At 38.9% G+C, this 22,388-nt stretch overlaps 1 protein-coding gene across 2 annotated transcripts; it reads left to right on the top strand.

Annotated features, from left to right (window-relative positions):
* Positions 1–19,124, top strand: LOC132881784 (NACHT, LRR and PYD domains-containing protein 12-like). Of its 2 annotated transcripts, none has more exons than XM_060914670.1 (21): positions 1–78; positions 1,587–1,638; positions 1,753–1,863; positions 3,898–4,008; positions 4,133–4,193; positions 4,307–4,502; positions 5,676–7,449; positions 7,545–7,718; positions 7,805–7,975; positions 10,416–10,583; positions 10,717–10,890; positions 11,680–11,853; positions 12,118–12,291; positions 13,316–13,489; positions 13,611–13,784; positions 13,861–14,034; positions 14,134–14,307; positions 14,887–15,060; positions 17,063–17,236; positions 17,315–17,488; positions 17,669–19,124. In XM_060914670.1, exons 2-21 carry the CDS (start codon positions 1,604–1,606, stop codon positions 17,706–17,708), a joined length of 4,581 nt encoding a protein of 1,526 aa, XP_060770653.1. In that variant the 5' UTR covers positions 1–78; positions 1,587–1,603; the 3' UTR covers positions 17,709–19,124. The 2 variants fall into 2 exon arrangements, with proteins under 2 accessions (XP_060770653.1, XP_060770652.1); XM_060914669.1 differs by having other exon boundaries at positions 5,670–7,449.
* Positions 19,125–22,388: the final 3,264 nt, after the last annotated feature.

The following is a 22,388-nucleotide window of genomic DNA, read 5'->3' as shown; positions in this document are numbered from 1 at the left end:
GTGCATAGTATGACTTTAAAGGGAAAGCGGTATACAGTGAGAAGAGAAAAAGAAATGCTTTATTGAAGTATGATGAAGGTAAGGTACAAGTTGTGTTTTTGACCACTATAGTGTAACTTGACAGGATAAAGTGGCTAGAGATAATGAGATGAGATTCTGGTAATGTAATAGGTGAATGCACGTAGTAAACTGGATTAAATACTAATTAAGTATAGGTTCTGCTGAAGTGTTTGTTAACCATATATTGCACTTAGAATTGTGTTCAAATAAATAGTGCATTTAAAAAAAGTGAAAAGTGAAAATTTTTAATAGCCTTTATTTCCATATTTCAAATGTAGTCGTAACATTCCACATTCAATTCCAAATCAAAGCATTAGCAAATTTTATCAAGTCTGTGTTATTCTTTTACAAGGAGCAAAGAAAAGGAATATTAATCTGTGAAAAAAATATAGCAGTGTCGACATTTTTTCTGAACTAACATTTAGTTGCATAAGCATTGTTTTTGATAACTGTTACGCATCGGTGTTGCATCGAGTCAACCAACTTCTGGCATCTATAAACAGGCAGAACTACATTCCACAATTCCTGTGAATTTTTGGGTTTTGCTTTAGAAACTGCATTTTTAATGTCACCCCACAAGTTTTCAATGGGGTTGAGGTCAGGGAATTGAGCTGGCCACTCCATTACCTCTTTGTCTGGAACCAAGATATTGCTCGCTTACTTGTGTGTTTGGGGTTGTTGTCTTGTTGAAAGACCCATTTCAGGGGCATTTCCTCTTCGGCAACATAATCGCTTCAAGTATTTTGATGTATTCAAACTGATCCATGATCCCTGATATACAATAAATTGGCCCAACACTGTTGTATGAAAAGCAGCCTCATCCCATGATTTTTGCACCACCATGCTTCACTATCTTCACAGTATACTGTGGCTTGAATTCAGTACCCAGGGGTCGTCTGACATACTGTCAATGACCACTAGACCCGAAAAGAACAATTTTACTCTTATCAGTCGACAGAATGTTACGCCATTTCTCTTTGGGCCAATCGATGTGTTCCTTAGCAAATTTTAACTAGTTCTGCGCATGCCATTTTTTCAACAATGGTGCTTTATGAGGGCTTCTTGCTGATAGCTTAGCTTCGATCAAATGTCTTCTGACTGTAAATGGTACTTCCAGGTAAATTTAGATCATCTTTCTGGAGGTGATGGATGGCTGAATCTTTGCCATTCTGACTATTCCTTGATAGTTGCTCATTTTCTCCTGTGTGTTTTGGGGTTTGTTGCCATTTTAAAGCATTTGAGATCAAATTCCAATTCGAACAATCTTCAGACTTTTTTATTTTAAGAAAAAAGTCAGCAGTTTCCTTGATCAGTCATGTGAGGAAATATTTTCCTGTGTATGCACAAACGTGATCCTGTTTCTTTAAAGGCTTATTTGAGCCATTATATCTTTTTAGCAAGTAATAATTATAAATCCATCAAAGATTAATTTTTAAAAAATAAGGATATTTCTTTAGTAAAAACATGTAACTTTCATGGAGGACTAAACACTAACATAGATTGTTGTTTTTGCTTTTCTCATTAAGGTTCTGTGTGCTGCAGGATGGATTCCTTAGATAAACAAGCTGACGCTGAGTGGTATTTCCTTTATCCAACCTGCCTTTACTACACTTACTTTATTTTTCTAAAACAAAAAGAACCTTATCTGAATGATCCCTATTTATTTTGCATGTGTGTGTGCCATTTATTAAGTCTAACTCACAGGAAATTAGATTCCCCTACACCCACCTGTGAAAGTTTAGCGAGTGAGCAGTCACGACATTTGCCATTCAACTTTAAGAAGGAAGGCCATGATGAACAAAGGTATCATAATACATATTTTTTCCTTTCTCTTTTCACTTAATGCCCTGTGAAAATATCATGATGTGGGTGTTCCAAAGTTGCTTACATACAATAAGTCACTGCTTGTCTAATATGTGGTGGCTTGGTTATATAAAGGTCATCACAAGTTCAGATATGGTCATATTATTTGTAGCCATGGCCTTAAATTTCACTTCTATGCAGATGATATTCAGCTCTATCTCAGTACAGACTCACCCGCGGACTCTCCTCCCAGTACACTAACTGACTGTTCCTCACATTTAAAGCTTTGGTTGCGAGAAAACTTTCTCAAGTTTAATACTGAGAAAACTGAAGTCCTACTGTTTGGCCCTAAATCCCTACTATCTGAATCATCCAACTTTTCTATTAGTATTGATGGTGTGCTTGTTAAGCCTGCTCATGTTGTCAGAAATCTTGGAGTACTATTCGATCCATCACTCAATTTTGATTTTCATATTAAGTTACTCACCAAACTTGCATTCTTTCACCTCCGTAACATTGCTCGCCTCTGTCCCCTTCTGACTAGTAATGATGCACAAACTCTGGTTCATGTTTTCATTATGTCCCGTTTAAATTACTGTAATTCACTCTCCATAGACCTTCCTGCAAAGTCTTTACAAAAGCTACAATATATTCAGAACTCTTCAGCTAGAGTTCTAACTCATACTAAATGCTCTGCTCACATCACCCCAGCCTCTCGCAGCTACACTTACTACTGGTTCTGTCCTGGATGAAATTTAAAATCTTGCTTGTCACTTTCAAAGCCCTGCATAATCTTGCTCCAATCTACCTTAGGGAACTACTAAACCCCTATACCTCCTCTCGCTCACTAAGGTCTTCTAGCAACCACCTACTTGCTGTCCTACACACAAGACTTTCCACCATGGGGGGCACGTCCTTCAGTGACACTGACCCCAAACTCTGGAATTCTCTTCCTCAAGCTCTCCATGATTGCTTTTCTTTCTCTACTTTCAAATATCAATTGAAGATTTATCTCTTCCGTGAACATTTCTCTTTTTCTCTATTACTGCTTAGTCTATTTTCCCGCCTCCCTCCTGTAAAGCTACCTTGGGACTGAAAGGTGCAACAGAAATGTAACTTATTATTATTATTATTATTATTGGGCGGCACGGTGGTGTAGTGGTTAGCGCTGTCGCCTCACAGCAAGAAGGTCCGGGTTCGAGCCCCGTGGCCGACGAGGGCCTTTCTGTGCGGAGTTTGCATGTTCTCCCCGTGTCCGCGTGGGTTTTGTCCGGGTGCTCCGGTTTCCCCCACAGTCCAAAGACATGCAGGTTAGGTTGACTGGTGACTCTAAATTGACTGTAGGTGTGAGTGTGAATGGTTGTCTGTGTCTATGTGTCAGCCCTGTGATGACCTGGCGACTTGTCCAGGGTGTACCCCGCCTTTCGCCCGTAGTCAGCTGGGATAGGCTCCAGCTTGCCTGTGACCCTGTAGAAGGATAAAGCGGCGAGAGATAATGAGATGAGATGAGATTATTATTATTATTGGGCGGCACGGTGGTGTAGTGGTTAGCGCTGTCGCCTCACAGCAAGAAGGTCCGGGTTCGAGCCCCGTGGCCGACGAGGGCCTTTCTGTGTGGAGTTTGCATGTTCTCCCCGTGTCCGCGTGGGTTTCCTCCGGGTGCTCCGGTTTCCTCCACAGTCCAAAGACATGCAGGTTAGGTTAACTGGTGACTCTAAATTGACCGTAGGTGTGAATGTAAGTGTGAATGGTTGTCTGTGTCTATGTGTCAGCCCTGTGATGACCCCATGACTCGTCCAGGGTGTACCCCGCCTTTCGCCCGTAGTCAGCTGGGATAGGCTCCAGCTTGCCTGCGACCCTGTAGAACAGGATAAAGTGGCTAGAGATAATGAGATGAGATGAGATTACTATTATTACTACTACAAGCGTTAAGATTATACTGAAGTTTGCAAAGTTTGTAGCCCTATTTAAAACACTATGTTACAAACTCTGAATGATCCTGATTTATTCTGTATTTCTGTGCCATTTATTAAGTCTAACTCACAGGAACGTAGATTCCCCGACACCCAGCTGTGAAAGTTTAGCAAGTGAGCAGTCACGATATTTGCCGTTTAACTTTAAGGAAGAAGGCCATGATGAACAAAGGTATCATAACTGCATCATAAGTGTTAAGACTTTAGTTATAGCACTATTCAAAATATGTTACAAACTGTGGAACATAAGTACAAAGCATGTTCATTTTGCTTGAATGCATCTCATTTCACTATAGCTATAACCAGGATCAACTGAACCCAGAAAAATGTCAGAAAGATTTGGTGTACATTTTTCAGGTATGTTGCTGTTTTTTTTTTTTAAGAAAAATCAAATCAGTGAGTGTTCATTTTATTCCCTAAATGAAATCCATAAAATAATGAAGTTTGTATATTGCTTTGCTGATCTAAAGGTACTTGAGAACAAAATCATAACATTTGTGAAGACTGAGCTCAAAAGGTTAAGCAAGACTCTAAGTAATGATACTCCAGCTCACTGTGGGAGTTCAGTGGAAGAAATGAGCAATGCAAGAGAGGGGGCTCTAAAGATCACGCTGCACTTTCTGAGAGACATGGACGAGAACGACCTTGCAGATGCTCTAGAGAAATGTAGGAGTTCTATGTTTTAATATACAGTGGCTTCAGAAGATCTTCAGACCGCTTCAGCTTTCGCACACTTTGTGTTATAGATTTATTTTAAATGGATTAAATTTCATTTTTGTGGCCATCAATATACACACAATAACAAAGCAAAAACAGTTTTTTAAAATATTTTCAAAATCAAAATATGACATTTAGATAAGTATTCAGATTGTTTATTCAGTACTCTTTAGAAGCACATTTGGCAGCAATTTCAGCTTCAGGTCATCTTGAGTAAGTTTCAAAAACAATGTCTGTCTAATTATACCAGAGAATCTTTTTCCTCATGAATTCTTTAAATGCCATGCCTTGAGTGCCTTCCATTTCATCACTCGATAATAAAGGGCCGATTGAGAAAGCATTTATTTCGAAGATGGTTGACAAGTTCTCATGTCTCAGTTTGCAAAGGCCTTCTGAAGCTCTCTGAACATGGTCACTGGGTTCTTGGTCACCTCCCTGACCAAGGCCCTTCTCGCCCAGTTGGCTGGAAGAGTCCTGGTGGTTCATCCATTTCACAATGATTGAGCCCACTGTGCTCTTGGGAACATTCAAACCTTTAAAAATGGTTTTATACCCTTGTCCAAGTCTATGTCTCAACACAATTTGTTTATGGAGATCAACAGAGTGATCCTTGTGTTTAAAGGCTTGGTTTTTGATCTGACATGGAATGTGAATTGTAGGGCCTTATACACATAGGTAATATGCCAAGTCATGTTTAAGCTACTGTATTTGCAACAAATGAACTCAAGTTTGTTCTAGATGTCTAGAGACATCTCAAGATAATCAAAACAAACAGGATGTACCTCAGTACAGTTTGGAGTGCCTTAGCCAAGGTTCTGGATATGTATTTAAATATTTCAAGTTTAGATTTTTAATAAATTTACAGAAATGTCTAAAATCTTTCATTATGGATTATTGTGTGTACATTAATGGCCAAAAAAAGTAAAGTTAAAATAAATACATTTTAAATTCAATATATGAATTGTTCAGAAAAATACTTTCTGAAACCACTGCTGCTTTTTGGGCAGGCTTATTTCATTATTTGTGCACATTAATTGATAGTTCTAATTTAGTCATTCTAAAGTATTACCTGGTAGCATGTGTATTTGACAAATTAATTCGTATTTGATCTTTCAGCAACAGATAAACTACTTGCAGCATGTTTTCATGGCCACAAGGTAAATATGAGAACAAGATTTCAGTGTGTATTTGAAGGAAGAGCAAAGAGAGGGAATCCAACACTTCTCAATAAGATATACACAGAGCTCTATATCACAGAAGGGGAAAGCGGAGAGGTCAATTTTGAACATGAAACGAGACAGATTGAAACTGCACACAGGCGTCCTGATATCCCAATTAAAATCAATGACATGTTTAAGCAAATGGCGGAGGAAAAGACAGAGATCAGAACAGTGCTGACCATGGGTGTTGCTGGCATCGGGAAAACGGTCTCAGTGCATAAATTCATTCTGGACTGGGCTGATGAGAGGGCAAACCAAGACGTGCACCTAATATTTCCGCTGCCATTTCGAGAGCTGAACTTATTGAAGGAAACACATCTCAGTTTGACAGATATCCTTCAACGTTTCTTCCCAGAGACAAAAGAATTGTCATTTTCAAGCAATGAAAAACGCAAGATGCTCTTCATCTTCGACGGGCTAGACGAATGTCGTCTTCCACTAAACTTCCAGAGCAACGAGAATGTGTGTGATGTGACAGTATCTAGTTCAATTGATACTCTCCTGACAAATCTTATTAAAGGAAATCTGCTTCCTTCTGCTCTTATCTGGATAACGTCTCGGCCAGGAGCAGCCAATTCTATCCCTCCTGAGTGCATTGATCGACTGACGGAGATTCGAGGATTCAACGACTCTCAAAAGCAGGAGTACTTCAGGAGAAAGATTACTAATGAGAACCATGCCAGCAAAATTATAACACACATTAAGTCATCCAGAAGCCTCTTCATCATGTGCCACATTCCTGTCTTCTGCTGGATTTTAGCTACTGTTTTTGAAAGTATGCTTTTTCAGCCAGACTCCTGGGAGCTTCCAAAAACACTCACCCAAATGTACATTTACTTCCTGATTTTTCAGACACAGCAAAAGAATCAGAAGTACTATGGAAATAAATATGTAGATCCTCGGTTTAACAAGAAGAGCATTCTCCTCCTTGGGAAGTTAGCATTTCAACAACTGGAAAAAGGAAACATAATCTTCTATGAGGAAGACATCAGAGAGTGTGGCATTGACATCACAGATGCGTCGGTGTACTCAGGAGTGTTCACACAGATCTTCAGAGAGGAATTTGGGATGTATCTGGGAAAGGTGTATTGCTTTGTTCATCTGAGCATTCAGGAGTTTCTCGCAGCTCTATATGTGTTTTTGAAGTTTGTTAAAAGCAATGTCAACTTATTCTCAACAGAGAATTCCTTCATCAAAAGAATGCAATTCAGAGATATCACACTGTTACACAAAAGCGTAATAGACAAAGCACTGGCGAGTGAGAATGGACATCTAGACCTTTTTGTCCGCTTCCTGCTGGGCCTCTCTTCGGAGCCAAATCAAGTTCTTCTCCAAAACCTATTAACACAGAACGTAAAAAAGATGCAATGCACAACAAACACACTGACCTATATCAAGAACATCATCAAGATGAATCCTTCTCCAGAGAAATCCATTAACCTATTCCACTGTCTGAGTGAGCTGAATGACCACACACTGGTGCAGGAAGTCCAAACTTTTCTGAGTTCTGGAAGCCTCTCCAAAACTGAGCTCTACCCTGCACACTGGTCAGCTCTGGTCTTTTTGTTGCGGACCTCAGAAGATCACATGGATAAGTTTGATCTGAAGAAGTACATCAGATCAGAAGAATGTCTTCTCAGGCTGCTGCCTGCAGTTAAATGTGCTAAAAAAGCTCTGTAAGTAGTGGCTCAGTAAATCAAGTAGCCCCCAAATTATATTAACAAATGCTGTAAAAGTAACACAGACTCTTTTTTTTTTTTCTTACCCTCAGGCTCAATGGGTGTAACTTGACGCATACAATTTGTGCTTTATTAGCTACAGCTCTGCACTCATCCACCACATGCTGGAATGAGCTGGATCTGAGTGAAAATAATCTGCAGGATAATGGGTTGGGACTGCTCTCTGCTGGACTGAAGAATTCATTCTGCAAACTTGAAATACTGAGGTTAAGTTTCTCTTCTCTCCCTTTTCTATTCATTCTAATGGAGAAATTTAGGTATGAATTAACTACAAATTGCAAAATTTCCCCAGGATCAGGGAATGCAACCTCACACACAACAGCTGTGTGACTCTGGCAAAAGTTCTTAAAACGAACTGTCATCTAAAAGAGCTGGACCTTGGACAAAATATGCTCCTGGATTCAGGAATAAAATGGCTGTGTACTGGCCTGGAGAATCAGAAATGTAAATTAGAGAAACTTGGGTAAGGTCATCAAATCACAATTTTAACAATAACAGTTGGCTGAAATTAAAGGTTAAATATGTAACAGTGGTCCTATAACTAAGGCGAATGACAGTCAGGGCTGTTTACTTTGAAGCTAGTGGAGTATAACTTTGTACTTTTGTCCTTGCTGAGTACAAATGTCAATGTCATATTGTGTAGCTTCACTGCTATGTCATGTTTGTCCTCTGACCAGTAACTAGCTAGTGACCAGCAGGTAGTAGCTTCCACATGATGCTTGAGAGCACCCATGCCCCTTTTCCACCAAAGCAGTTCCAGGGCTGGTTCGGGGCCAGTGCTTAGTTTGGAACCAGGCTTTCTGTTTCCACTGACAAAGAACCGGCTCTGGGGCCAGAAAAACCGGTTCCAGGCTAGCACCAACTCTCTGCTGGGCCAGAGGAAAAAACCGCTTACGTCAGCGGGGAGACGGAGTTGTTAAGACCAACAACAATAACAAGACCACGAAAGATCGCCATTTTTAAGCTGCGAGAAGCAGCAGCTGTACAAACGCGAAGTCATCCATTATTATTATTATTGTTGTTGTTGCTGCTGCTGCTTCCTCATTGTTTTTGCTTTGATATTCGCGCCAAGGTTTATGTAAACGTAGCGCTGTAACTGACGTATACAGCGACGTAATGACGTATACAGCGACGTAACTGACGTATACAGCGACGTAATGACGTATACAGCGACGTAACTGACGTATACAGCGACGTAATGACGTGGCTCTGCTTAGCACTGCGAGCTATGGAAAAGCAAACTGGTTCTCAGCTGGCTCGCAAGTTGAACGAGTTGTGAACCAGCACCAGCACTGGCCCCGAACCAGCCCTGGAACTGATTTAGTGGAAAAGGGGTATCACTGGACAGAAGCCTGGCCTGGGCTCATCTGGAAAAGTAGATAAACTATCTGGCCAAACATTTGTTGTCCACATGACCATCATACCCATATGTGCTTGTTGAACTTCTCATCCCACTTTTATTGTTATAATAACCTCCACTCTTCTGAAAAGGCTTTCAACTAGATTTTGGAGTGTGGCTGTGGGGATTTGCCCATTCAACCACAAGAGCATTAGTACGGTCAGGCAATGATGTTGAGCAAGGAGGCCTGGAACACAGCCAGCATTCCAGCACAACACAAAGGTGTTAAGTGGGGTTGAGGTTAGGGCTCTTTACAGGCCACTCATGTTCTTCCAAATCAACCCTGGCACACCATGTCTTTATGGAGCTTGCTTTGTGCACAGGGGCATTGTCATGCTGGAACAGATTTGAGCCTCTTAGTTCCATCCATCCATCCGTTATCTGTAGCCAATTATCCTGTTCTACAGGGTTGCAGGCAAGTTGGAGCCTATCCCAGCTGACTATGGACGAGAGGGTACATGCTGGACAAGTCGTGGGCTGGGCTCGAACCCAGGACCTTCTTGCTGTGAGGCGACAGTGTTGGCCACTACACCACAGTGCCGCCCCCTCTTAGTTCCAGTAAAGAGAAATTGTAATACTTACAACATACAAGGGCATCTTATACAACTGTGTGCTTCCAATTTTGTGGCAACAGTTGGGGGAAGACCCTCATATCAGTGCAATGGTCAGGTATCCACAAACCTCTGGTCATATAGTGTGGACTGATTTGTTTTATTAATATGATTCTGTGATGATGCCTTTTGCAGAAATGCTGCATTCACCCACAAAATGACATGTTTGATTTCTGGTTCTCAACACAGGCATCGTGTGCTAAGCAAAAATGCATGCAATTCACTGGTTGGTCTCACAGTAGTAATGGCGAGCAAGAAGCTGTCTGAAAAAATCAAAAACATGAAGCAAACAAATTATTTAGCAACAAGTCCAGGCATTAGTCACAGTTCATCATCCAACTTCATCAGCGTTTGGCAGAGTAAACGGCACTCCATCTTGCCCAGACAGTACAAAAGTTGAAAGGCCATTTTGACTATAGCCTTCATAAGCTATAGTCTGTTCTTAAAATACAGTCAGATTTAAGAGTAATAGACAGGCAAATAAAAAAAGAGTCATATTTCAGTATATTTGATTACCTGCAAGACAATGATGAGAAAGAGGATGAATATGACATAATACCAGGAAACTATCATAGGATAGTTTCTTAGTATCTTTATGTCCAGAAAGGAAATGAGCACTGGAAGACTGTATTAGTCACAGAACTGACCCCCTTATGCAGTGGACTAGAATATACAGAAGGTTGTCATGGAAATAATTTCTAGCCTATTTTTTTTATCTTTAAATATGTACATCTTTTTCAATTAAATGCTACTATTAAATATTCCTAGGCTTACATTTTACATTTGTTAATATGTCTCGAGCAACAACAACAAAATAATTATTAACTATCAATTAATCAGTGATTTTTTTCCCTGTCTCAGTCCTGTTATTAAACTAAATCACAAATTTTCAGATTATCAAACTGTGGAGTAAAAGAAGAAGGATACGCAGCTTTGGCCCAGAGTTCAAAGTGCTCACACCTCAGAGAGCTGGACCTCAGGGGAAACGATCCTGGAGACACTGGAGTGAAGCTTCTGTTTGCTTTGCTTGAGGATCCATTCTGTAAAATGGAGAAACTCAGGTAGTATCAAATAGAACATGGACTTTTTCCAAACAACAAATGATTAATTATCGCATTTGTTTCTTTTGAGTGATTATTAAACAATAGTTTACCACTTTATGCCATGAACTCATAGAAGGTCTTTCTTTGGCAGACTTCTGAATAGCCCCGCCACAGAGGAGGCTTGTGATTCTCTGCAATCAGCTCTTGGAGTAAACCCATTACTACTTCACATTCTGGACCTGAGCTGCTGTAAATTTCAAGCTTTTGGTGTTAACAAATTATCTGCTTTGCTGGAGGATCCACACTGTAGAGTAATGACATTAAAGTGAGTTTTTTTCTTTAATGATTGGTGATTAACCAACCATTAAGTTCTATCATTCACCACTGTTGTACAAAGACATCAGCTGACTGTATCGAACTCTTCTGAGTATTTAGAATAGGGGATCAGGTATATTTATATAATTTGATAGGCATAGATTTACATTCCCACTCTAATAGCTAATTCATGCATCACAGACAGATTCATTTGCACAGCATCATTCTGATGTCTGTATAGATATAAAATGGATTTATCCGCATAGATAAGTTATCCAGAGAGTACCCACAAACGTATCATTGATGAAAGAGGTCACTGGAGAAATGTTTACCATCAGTGAACTGACTTAAAAGTATAACGAGAAAGATCTGCTGGACAGAGTCATACACACAGCTTTAAAAAAAAAAAGGCTGCAAATTCTCTGCCATTTCTGAACTATGCCATATCCACATTCGGTGGAAGAGTTTTAAAATTTTAAAGGATTTCTCACACCGTTGCACTATTTTGTATATACTACAGTATATTGTAATTGTGACAGTGTTCATTTTTGTATATGATTGCTGATTATATGCTTATCGTGTATACTATGTGATTATATGTTTGCTGTGGTAGTGTGTTGAAACAAACTCCAGTGGTTGATATGGCAATAAATCATTGAATTTAATTGAAGGAGTGATATTAAAAATATATTGTTAACCACTTTCAGACTATAAATGGTATAATAATTATTACCTATGCCTACAGTAGATGTACATAATAATGTCTGCGTGTGTGTGTATGTGTACGTACTCTTTGCAGACTTAACGAGTTCAATATCACAGAGGAAGACTGTGCTGCATTAGCATTAAGTTTAAACATGAACCCGTCACACCTGAGAGAGCTGGACCTGAGTGAGAATGAGCCAGGAGATTCTGGAATGAAGCTGCTTTTCAATGAGCTAATGAACCCACAGTTTAGACTGGAGAAATTAAGGTTCATTAAATTTCATGTTACTACAATTTTGCAGCATTCAGTGCCTTTTGTGGCCAAATTTAACTTTTCTTTGTTTTGGTTTTAGGACTTTTTTTTTTTTGCATAAATTTATTAATGTCCTGCCACACAAGTGAAACTTGAGGTTAACTTCCAAAATTCATGTCTTTTATGTGTTTCATTCAGTATGGTAGCACGTGAATTTATCACTATTACTGTGCCACATTGACTTTAATACTTTTTTCACACCTTGCCCTTTATGTGCAGGCTAAAACACTGCAGTCTAACAGAGGAAAGTATCTCCATTGTAGCTTCAGCTCTCAACCAAAATCCTTCCTATATAAAAGAACTGGACCTGAGTGGAAATAAATTTGGAGATGGGGGAATGGAGCTTCTTTGTACTGTTCTAAGAAATCCTCTATGTATACTTGAGAAGTTAGTGTGAGTGGCTTTGTTGTGTCTTTCTGCACATCGGTGTTGACCAATATTGGTGTGTCCTATACTGCACATTTTAGCATCTGAAACACTCCCATTCTGATGTCATAAAGGACTTGTTTACACAGAATGGTGCGAAAAGCAAAAAAACATCCAGTAAGCATCAGTTCTGCGGTCAGAGGAGAATGACCAGACTGGTATGAGCGGACAGGAAGACTGTGGTAATGATGACTTTTTACAACCATGGAGAATGGGAAAGCAACTCATGATGCACAACATGTCAAAGCTTTAGGCTGAGGAGCTAAAACAGCAGAAGACCACATTGGGTTTCACTTCTGTCAGCCAAGAACAGGAATCTGAGGTTATAGTGGACACTGGCTCACTGAAACTGGACAATTAAAGATGGTAAAAACATGGTCTTTTTCCAGTCTTTATCTGCCCAGTTTTGATTCCTGAATTCAGATTCCTGTTTTTGGCTGACAGAAGTGGAACCCAATGAAACCCTTCTGCTGTTGTAGCCCAGCCGCCTAAAGGCAGGTGTTGTATATTATGAGATGTTCTTCTGCTCACCACAGTTGTAAAAGAGTGGTTACTGAAATTACCATAATCTTCATGTCAGCTCAAACAACTTTGGCTGTTCTACTCAGATCTCTATTAACCTCAAGGCATTTCTGCCCAAAGAACTACCACTCACTGGATGTTTTTTATACCCTTCTGTGGAAACTCCAGAGATTGTTCTGTGCAAAAAATCCAAGGAGATCAACAGTTTTTGTCAGATTCAAACTAGTCCATTTGGCACCATAGTCAAAAAAATCACCGAGATCACATTTGTCCCCATTCTGATGTTTCATGTGAACATTAACTGAAGCTCTTGACCTGTAGCTGCATGATTTTATTCATTGCTCTTGTGCCACCTCATTGACTGACTGAAGAATTGCATCAATGAGCAGATGTACAGATGTCCCTGTTAAAGTATTGGTCTAAATGCAGTACAACACATTATAAATATGTCTGTTATGCCAATTTGCAGACTGTCAAACTGCCGGATTTCAGATGAAGGCTGTGCTGCTTTGGTTTTGGCTTGGCGCTTAAATCCTTCACATCTGAGGGAACTGTATCTTGATGGAAATAGACTGGGTGACTTAGGAGTGAAACATCTCTCAGCTTGGTTTAAGGATCCACTCTGTCAGCTCGAGAAAATTGGGTATTTGTTATTTAAAAGTACAATACTTTTAGTTGGACCTTTGCTCACGGTCATTTATTTTCACTGTATATTTGCTTGTATTGTGAGTGCAATTAATACAATTTCTTTCTGTAATTTCCAGGCTCCAGAATTGTAATATTACAGATGAGGGTGCTGTCTGTGTCACTTCATCGCTTGGTTCAAATCCCTCTCACCTCAGAGAACTAGATTTGAGTGACAACAGACTAGGGGATGAGGGCAGTGAATCGCTTTCTTCTCTAGTGAAGGAACCACATTGTAAATTGGAGAGAATGAAGTATGTGGGTTTTGTTTACAGAAATAAATAACTTTGGTAACTGTCTCCATTTAACATATTCTAACTTTCATTAAAGGTTACATGACTGTGGTCTGACAGAGGGGAGCTGTGTACTTCTGACTTCAGCACTGAAATCCAACCCCTCCTACCTACAAGAGCTGGATTTGAGCTTTAGTAAGCCTGGACATTCAGGCATTAAGAGTCTCTCTGCTTTAATGAAGGACCCAATATTTAAACTTGACACATTAAAGTAAATGTTTTTCCTTATGTTGTATAATGGCCTAAAGTCATAAATACCCCAGTGAAGGCCATGAAGACTTTGGTTAAAATTCCCTCCCTCTTGTTGCAGGTTGACTTACTGCGGCATCACCGAGGAAGACTGTATAGTTCTGGCATCAGCCTTACTTTCACACCCAGAACACCTGAGAGAAATGGATCTGAGTGGCAATAAATCAGGAGATTTAGGCGTAAAGCATGTTGCAGATTTACTACAGAATCCAAATTGTAAATTGGAAAGAATGAGGTATATTCATATGAATATACTGTATATATAACGCAAACAAAAAAAGAGAGAGAGAGAATCTTGTGTATATTCTGATGTTTTTGGTCATTTAGGCATATTTTTACAACTTGTATTAACTCTGTGGTTCAACAATATAATAACACCAGTTCTGAAAGTGCTGGTTTAATGTATAGGTAAGTAAAATCTCTACATTAACACATCTGACAGCTTAAGCACAGCTTAATAATAGATGGATTTGGTATCTGGTAGCTATGTCTGAAACTACACGCTCTCAGCTCACCGCTCCTGGAAGTCCATGCTATACTATTTTATGCAGCTCTGAGAAATTTTACATTTTGAATAAATATAGCTTAGTATAAAGAGGCAGACTGTCAAACATGCTCAATTTTTTTTCAGTGCCACTTGCTATCAATGCAATGCTATGAATGCCATTTAAGAAGCTGTGTATAATACAGAACAAAACATTGTGTCCTCATTGTGTCATTTATCAGCTAGTAGATGATTAAAATTGAGTATGTAAACTGTAAACTAGGACTAGAACCTGGCAATGTGCTCAGTCTTCTCTGTGTTTAACTGTAGGCTCAGATATTGCAGTATCACAGAAGAAGGCTGTTCTTTTGTCGCATCAGCTTTGAGTTCAAACCCCTCACACCTGACAGAACTGGATCTAACCTACAATCACACAGGTGACTCTGGGGCAAAATTTCTTTCGGAGGCCATAAGAGACCTAAACTGCAAACTGGAGATTTTAAAGTAAGCGATAAAATTGAAAACATTACACAAACACTAAGTCATGATTCAAGCATAATAGAAAGAAAATTTGTGTTCACAAGAGCTGAGGTGATGACATATTAAATAACTACTTAACTAAGTATGCAACTAGCTTCTAGTCTGCATCAACAAGTATCACCTAGTATTGTATAGTGTGTCAGACATAATAATAATAATAATAATAATAATAATAATAATAATAATGGGGTGATTGCCAGTGAACAAGACTATATAACCAAAGTGGCTTATCTGCAGTTAGGTCCATATATATTTGGACACTGACACAAATTTTCTTTTTTTTACCTGTTTACTGAAACATATTCAAGTTATAGTTATATAATGGACATGGACATAAAGTCCAGACTTTCAGCTTTCATTTGAGGGTATCCACATTAAAATTGGATGAAGGGTTTAGGAGTTTCAGCTCCTTAACATGTGCCGCCCTGTTTTTAAAGGGACCAAAAGTAATTGGACAATTGACTCAAAGGCTATTTCATGGGCAGGTGTGGGCAATTCCTTCGTTATGTCATTCTCAATTAAGCAGATAAAAGGCCTGGAGTTGATTTGAGGTGTGGTGCTTGCATTTGGAAGATTTTGCTGTGAAGAAAACATGCGGTCAAAGGAGCTCTCCATGCAGGTGAAACAAGCCATCCTTAAGCTGCAAAAACAGAAAAAAACCCATCCGAGAAACTGCTACAATATTAGGAGTGGCAAAATCTACAGTTTGGTACATCCTGAGAAAGAAAGAAAGAAAGAAAGAAAGCACTGGTGAACTCATCAGTGCAAAAAGACCTGGATGCCCACAGAAGACAACAGTGGTGGATGATCGCAGAATAATTTCCATGGTGAAGAGAAACCCCTTCACAACAGCCAACCAAGTGAACAACACTCTCCAGGAAGTAGGTGTATCAATATCCAAATCTACCATAAAGAGAAGATTGCATGAAAGTAAATACAGAGGATCCACTGCACGGTGCAAGCCACTCATAAGCCTCAAGAATAAAAAGGCTAGATTGGACTTTGCTAAAAAACATCTAAAAATGCCAGCACAGTTCTGGAAGAACATTCTTTGGACAGATGAAACCAAGATCGACCTTGACCAGAATGATGGAAAGAAAAAAGTATGGCGAAGGCGTGGTACAGCTCATGATCCAAAGCATACCACATCATCTGTAAAACACGGTGGAGGCAGTGTGATGGCTTGGGCATGCATGGCTGCCAGTGGCACTGGGTCACTAGTGTTTATTGATGATGTGACACAGGACAGAAGCAGCCGGATGAATTCTGAGGTATTCAGAGACATACTGTGTGCTCAAATCCAGCCAAATGCAGCCAAACTGATTGGTCGGCATTTCATAATACAGATGGACAATGACCCAAAACATAAAGCCAAAGCAACCCAGGAGTTTATTAAAGCAAAGAAGTGGAATATTCTTGAATGGCCAAGTCAGTCACCTGATCTCAACCCAATTGAGCATGCATTTCGCTTGTTAAAGACTAAACTTCAGACAGAAAGGCCCACAAACAAACAGCAACTGAAAACCGCTGCAGTAAAGGCCTGGCAGAGCATTAAAAAGTGAGGAAACACAGCGTCTGGTGATGTCCATGAGTTCAAGGCTTCAGGCAGTCATTGCCAACAAAGGGTTTTCAACCAAGTATTAGAAATGAACATTTTATTTACAATTATTTAATTTGTCCAATTACTTTTGAGCCCCTGAAATGAAGGGATTGTGTTTAAAAAATGCTTTAGTTCCTCACATTTTTATGCAATCATTTTGTTCAACCCACTGAATTAAAGCTGAAAGTCTGAACTTCAACTGCATCCGAATTGTTTTGTTCAAAATTCATTGTGTTAATGTACAGAACCAAAATTAGAAAAATGTTGTCTCTGTCCAAATATTTATGGACCTAACTGTATATCTTTTATTAATAGCTAAGGTAAACAAATCACTTGGATTTTATTCTTTTTTAAATTTATCAATAGACTTAACAGCTGCAATATAACAGATGAGGGATATGGCTATCTAGCTGAGGCTCTCAGGTTGAACCCCTCACACATACGAGAGCTGGATCTGAGCCTTAATAAAGCAGGAGACTCAGGAATAAAGCTGCTCTCTGCTGTCCTTGAAAACCCGCAATGCAAACTTGAATCTCTCAAGTAAGACATTCACATGGATATTCATTTGAAAATAATTTTCTTGTGCAAAATAAAATAAAACTATTATCTTATTTGCAGGCTTTTTAACTGCGGTATTACAGAAGTGGGCTGTGCTTATTTGGCCTCAGCTCTTCGTTTGAATCCTTCCCATCTGAGAGAACTGGACCTGAGACAGAACAGACCAGGAGACTCAGGGGTGGAGCTGCTCTCTGCTGTGCTGAGTGATTCGAATGTTAAACTTAGAAAACTAAGGTGAGTAACAAATTATTTGAACAAAATCTGGCCTAATCTAGTGCATAAGAAAGTTAAATATATATAGGACAAATTAATTATGAGATTAATTAAATAATTAATATAATTATAATTAAATTGTATAAACAAATAGATTTTTTTTATTTTACATATGTATTTATCAGCTGTTTTATATCACAGGATAAAATCCTTCAGAGAACAACAATTACACAGCGTGTGAAGACTGGATGCAAGTTTGACGCTGAAAAGCAATGTGGAACATTCCCTTGACATTTCACTTCCTCTTCTGTATTTTCTCTTTGTGAATCAAACTGGTGGAATCTGTTTTTTATATGTACAGTACCAGTCAAAAGTTTGGACACCCCTACTCACACATAGGGTTTTTCTGTATTGTGACTATTTTCTACATTGTAGAACAATACTGAAGACATCAAAACTATAAAATAACATATGGACCATGTATGGAATTATGTGGTAAACAAAAAAGTGTTTAAAAAAATGTCATATTTTAGATTCTTCAAAGTAGCCAGCGTTTACTTTGATGACGCTTTACACACTATTGGCATTATCTTAAACAGCTTCATAAGGTAGTCACCTGGAATACTTTTCAATTAACAGGCGTGCCTCGTCAAAAGTTAATTAGTGCAATTTCTTGCCTTCTTAATGTGTTTGAGATCAAATAGTAAATAATAATAATACAGTAAATGGCCCTATTCCACAACTGTAGTAATCCATATTATGTCAAGAACCGCTCAACTAAGTAAAGAGAAATGACATCCATCATTACTTTAAGACATGAAGTGACTTTTAATTAATAAAAATAAAGAAAAAACACTGAATTAGAAGGTGTGTCCAAACTTTTGACTGGTACTGTATATCTACCAATTTGAGGATGTTCCTTTCAAGAACGTCCATCTGACATTTGATTCCTCAGACTGAGGATGTTATCTAGGGCCCTGTGAATGGTTATGAGGGCATTAGGTACCTGTACAGTCCAGCCGGATGATATCTGACTGGAAGTACAGAAACAGGTGGGTCGTGTAACCATGGAAGGACAGATTGTATGCTCATTAAATAAATTCCCTAACCTTAGCTGTGATAATGCAAGCTACGTAAAGGACTGGTGGAGGCAAACGTGCGTTCAAAATTTTATTCAATTCATGTCCAAAAGATTATTTTACACTCTGTTAGTATGTACAGGACTATCAGAGTTGAACACATGCCTCAGGATCCTTGTATACATGGCATCATGGACTCATAAAGTATCAGGAAATTATACATGAAAATCTGTCTACCTCAGGACTGGGTCGTGGCTGGATCCAGCAGGACAATGATCCAAAACATCCATCAAAATCCACACTAAAAGCTTCTGACATTTACAAGGTGTTCAGGTTAACCATATCATAGGGTCATAAGGAAATATAATAATATATTATATGGACATGAGTGTTTTACTGGGGAATACGAGACTCATATTTTTCATACGAGCTACATTCGGGACATGGAGATTCAAAACTGTGACATAAATCTCTATATGTCACTTGTGAGGAAATCGATGAATTGTTTTGATAAATTTGAGTACTTTTTGTTTGTGCATGTGTCTATAAAATAAAAGAAAATTATACGTTGGCTTGAAGATATGAAGTTTGTCTTCTCGTGTTGAAAAACTCACATTTTTCATATGAAATACATCGTGGATCTGAGTGACATATTTAACAATTATTCCATGAAATCGAGTTGTACATGAGCTGATAGCATATAAGCCATATAAGCCATGTACGATGAGATTGAGTGGAATAATTGTTTTATTATATCCACATTCACTGGATTTTGAGAAACAGAGCATTTTTATTTTTTGCAAATTTGATAAATAAAAACTTTATACAAAAGGACCAGCCTCCCACCGTAACCCTAGCTATGTAATAGGCGAGAGGCAGAGGGCTACAGAAACGGAGATTGGCACCACCTAATGCGCCATATGGTGCGGGAAGGACTTTAGATTTATACAAAACGTCCAACAAAATAATTTCTGCTTAGAATGTAAACAAACCTGCAAAATGATGGTAGAAATTTGTGAAAAATTAAAAATGCTATAATAATAATTCTTGAAAAAAAATATGTTCTTACCATCAAATACTTTTACTGCATATCTTGTTGCTTTTTTGTATTTTGGGGGGTTTTGTTTTCAAGCAGAGTTTTTATTTCATCCTCAGTTGGTTCAGCAACACACTCCACCATTTTGTTTTTCTCTACTCACAGTATAGGAGCTGATAGAGTAGCCAATCAGAGCACACAATTGCTCATATGCAGTGAAAGTGGATGGAATAATTCCTGATATTTCACTCCGATGAAGTCACCCCCAGTGTTTTCCCACTGACTGGATGTATGTCATCAAAATGGTGAACTGGTTGAAAATTAAAAGTCTTTTGATTAACTTATACATTTTTTGTGGATGTGTCCACATAATATAAAGAACATTACATGGTGACACGAAGATATGAAGTTTATCTTCTCATGTTGAAAATATTTTCACTTGTTCACCATGCTCACTTGTGAATATGTTCACTACTTGAAGATAAACTTCATATCTTCATGTAACTGTGTACTATCCTATATATGTAGCCTAATATATATTCTAGTTAAGTGGTTGCAACATCACCAGAAAGGCTTTAACAAAATTTTAAGGTCCAAAATCACCACATAGAAGGAATGAACAAACTAGAGCGGCGGCTACAATTATCGACAGTCCATAATTGTCCATAACACCTTTTCAGATTTACCAACAAAAAGCAATTTTACAAAGGTGAGTTTCAGTTACAACAGTTATTATTGGTTAATTAATCAAACGGAAGACCCCCCCCCCTTGTCCTTTGAGCTTGTCGTCTGATGACACAGCTCGTTACCTGGGATTAATTTTTTTTTTCAGCACGATCAGCAATTTGAGGAAAACCCGAACGTTATCATCGCAGGTAAGCATGGTGGAAAGATCATGGACATGTTTTTACTCATCAAATTCACCGATATTTCATGATCTCCTTGTCGAAACCTACTTTGTTTCTTACTCTTTTATTTGACAGTCACCATTTTGTATCTAAACGCGTGTTTGAGAAGTCATGTGAGGTGTCGATAATAGTGATCACTTTCATCGGTGTCCACCATTATCAACGCCCTGTGGAATTAAGTGACATTTACAACTGTTATGGATCAAGCTTTGTGTAACATTGTTGAAGTAGACGAAATACTTTAAAAAATAAAAGTGCTGTGATTTATAACATTTTTTTTTCTGATTCATAACAGAATGGAATGCTTAAGAGTATTTGGAATCCTACTGTAATAAATAGAATTAGACCAGAATTAAATTCCCAGCATATAAAAAAATTACATGCTTGAAATATTCAGATTTTTCTATTCCATTCAAATTTTTTTTTTTTTGCAGTTTGTTCTAAATATCTACCACATATTACAATATCAGTGGACATTTTATATTTTGGGTCGAGGAATGACGTGACCTTTGACCTGGATTTTCATGTGGTTACAATGTCAATTGCCTGTTGACATTTATTGGTAAACTACAAAATTAATACAAAAATACTTAGAAAGTGGAACAAAAAGATTTTCTGACACAGGTTAAACATTATCAGTTAATTTGTTTACAAACATTAGAATTACTTCTTCGTTTACGTAAGCACTGACGTCGATATATTTATATAAAAGATATTTTGTACTAAATATAAGGTTATGTAGGGGGCGGCATGGTGGTGTAGTGGTTAGCACTGTCACCTCATAGCAAGAAGGTCCTGGGTTCGAGCCCAGCAGCCGGCGAGGGCCTTTCTGTGTGGAGTTTGCATGTTCTCCCCGTGTCCGCGTGGGTTTCCTCCGGGTGCTCCGGTTTCCCCCACAGTCCAAAGACATGCAGGTTGTCCAGGGTGTACCCCGCCTCTCACCTATAGTCAGCTGGGATAGGCTCCAGCTTGCCTGCGACCCTGTAGAACAGGATAAGCGGCTACAGACAATGGATGGATGGATGGATAAGTCTATGTAAAACAAATTTTAAATAAAAGCTGTTTTGTTAACTTAATACCACATACCGATTTTTTTTTTTTTATATAAATAATCATCTGGGTGTCGATATTTGTGGAATGGTGTCACGTGATCTGACACGTTAAGTAATCGGGAATCAACTCGGTTTTTTTCCAGTGGAAGTTTAAGAAGAAGAAGAAGCCTTTATTTGTCACATGCACACTCAAGCACACAGTGAAATTCATCCTCTGCATTTAACCCATCTGAAGCAGTGAACACACGCGTGCACCCCCAGAGCAGTGGGCAGCCATAGTACAGTGCCCAGGGAACAGTTGGGGGTTAGGTACCTTGCTCAAGGGCACTTTAGCCCAAGGCTGCCCCATATTAACCTAATTGCATGTCTTTGGACTGTGGGGGAAACCGGAGCACCTGGAGGAAACCCACACAGACATAGGGAGAACATGCAAACTCCACACAGAAAGGCCCTCGCCGGCCACTGGGCTCGAACCCAGAACCTTCTTGCTGCGAGGCGACAATGTTAACCACTACACCACCATGCCGCCCTAAGTTTGAGTAATTATTCATGCACAATTTAAATATTGAAAGTCTTTTCTACTTTTGCAATGGCCACAAGATTGTTAAGGTGTCGATAATTGTAGCTGCCGCTCTGGTAAACTACAACTTGGATATGTCTTGATAGTTAGTAGCTCATCTTAGCTCTCAAAAATATTCCTAAGGGATTCTTTATTTTTACTTAACTCTCTCTCTTTCACACACTCTCACACACACACTTTGAAGGAATGAAGTTCGGTTTGAGACTGACCCGGTAGGTTTCTGATGACACGGCTGAATCTGATTGGCTGAACTCTCGGGGGGCGGG

Source organism: Neoarius graeffei, chromosome 2 (genome assembly GCF_027579695.1).
Source record: "Neoarius graeffei isolate fNeoGra1 chromosome 2, fNeoGra1.pri, whole genome shotgun sequence".
NCBI classification, from domain to species: domain Eukaryota; kingdom Metazoa; phylum Chordata; class Actinopteri; order Siluriformes; family Ariidae; genus Neoarius; species Neoarius graeffei.
The sequence above is the reverse complement of the archived record's forward strand: the minus strand, read 5'-3'. Positions and strand labels throughout refer to the sequence as shown.

Bases quoted from the DNA above. Each gene is read 5' to 3' on its own strand.
- LOC132881784 (XM_060914669.1), top strand. From the start codon at position 1,604: ATGGATTCCTTAGATAAACAAGCTGACGCTGAGTG. The intron at 1,639-1,752 runs GTATTTCCTTTA...CCATTTATTAAG, and splicing joins AAACAAGCTGACGCTGAGTG to TCTAACTCACAGGAAATTAG. The intron at 17,489-17,668 runs GTGAGTAACAAA...TTTATATCACAG, and splicing joins GTTAAACTTAGAAAACTAAG to GATAAAATCCTTCAGAGAAC.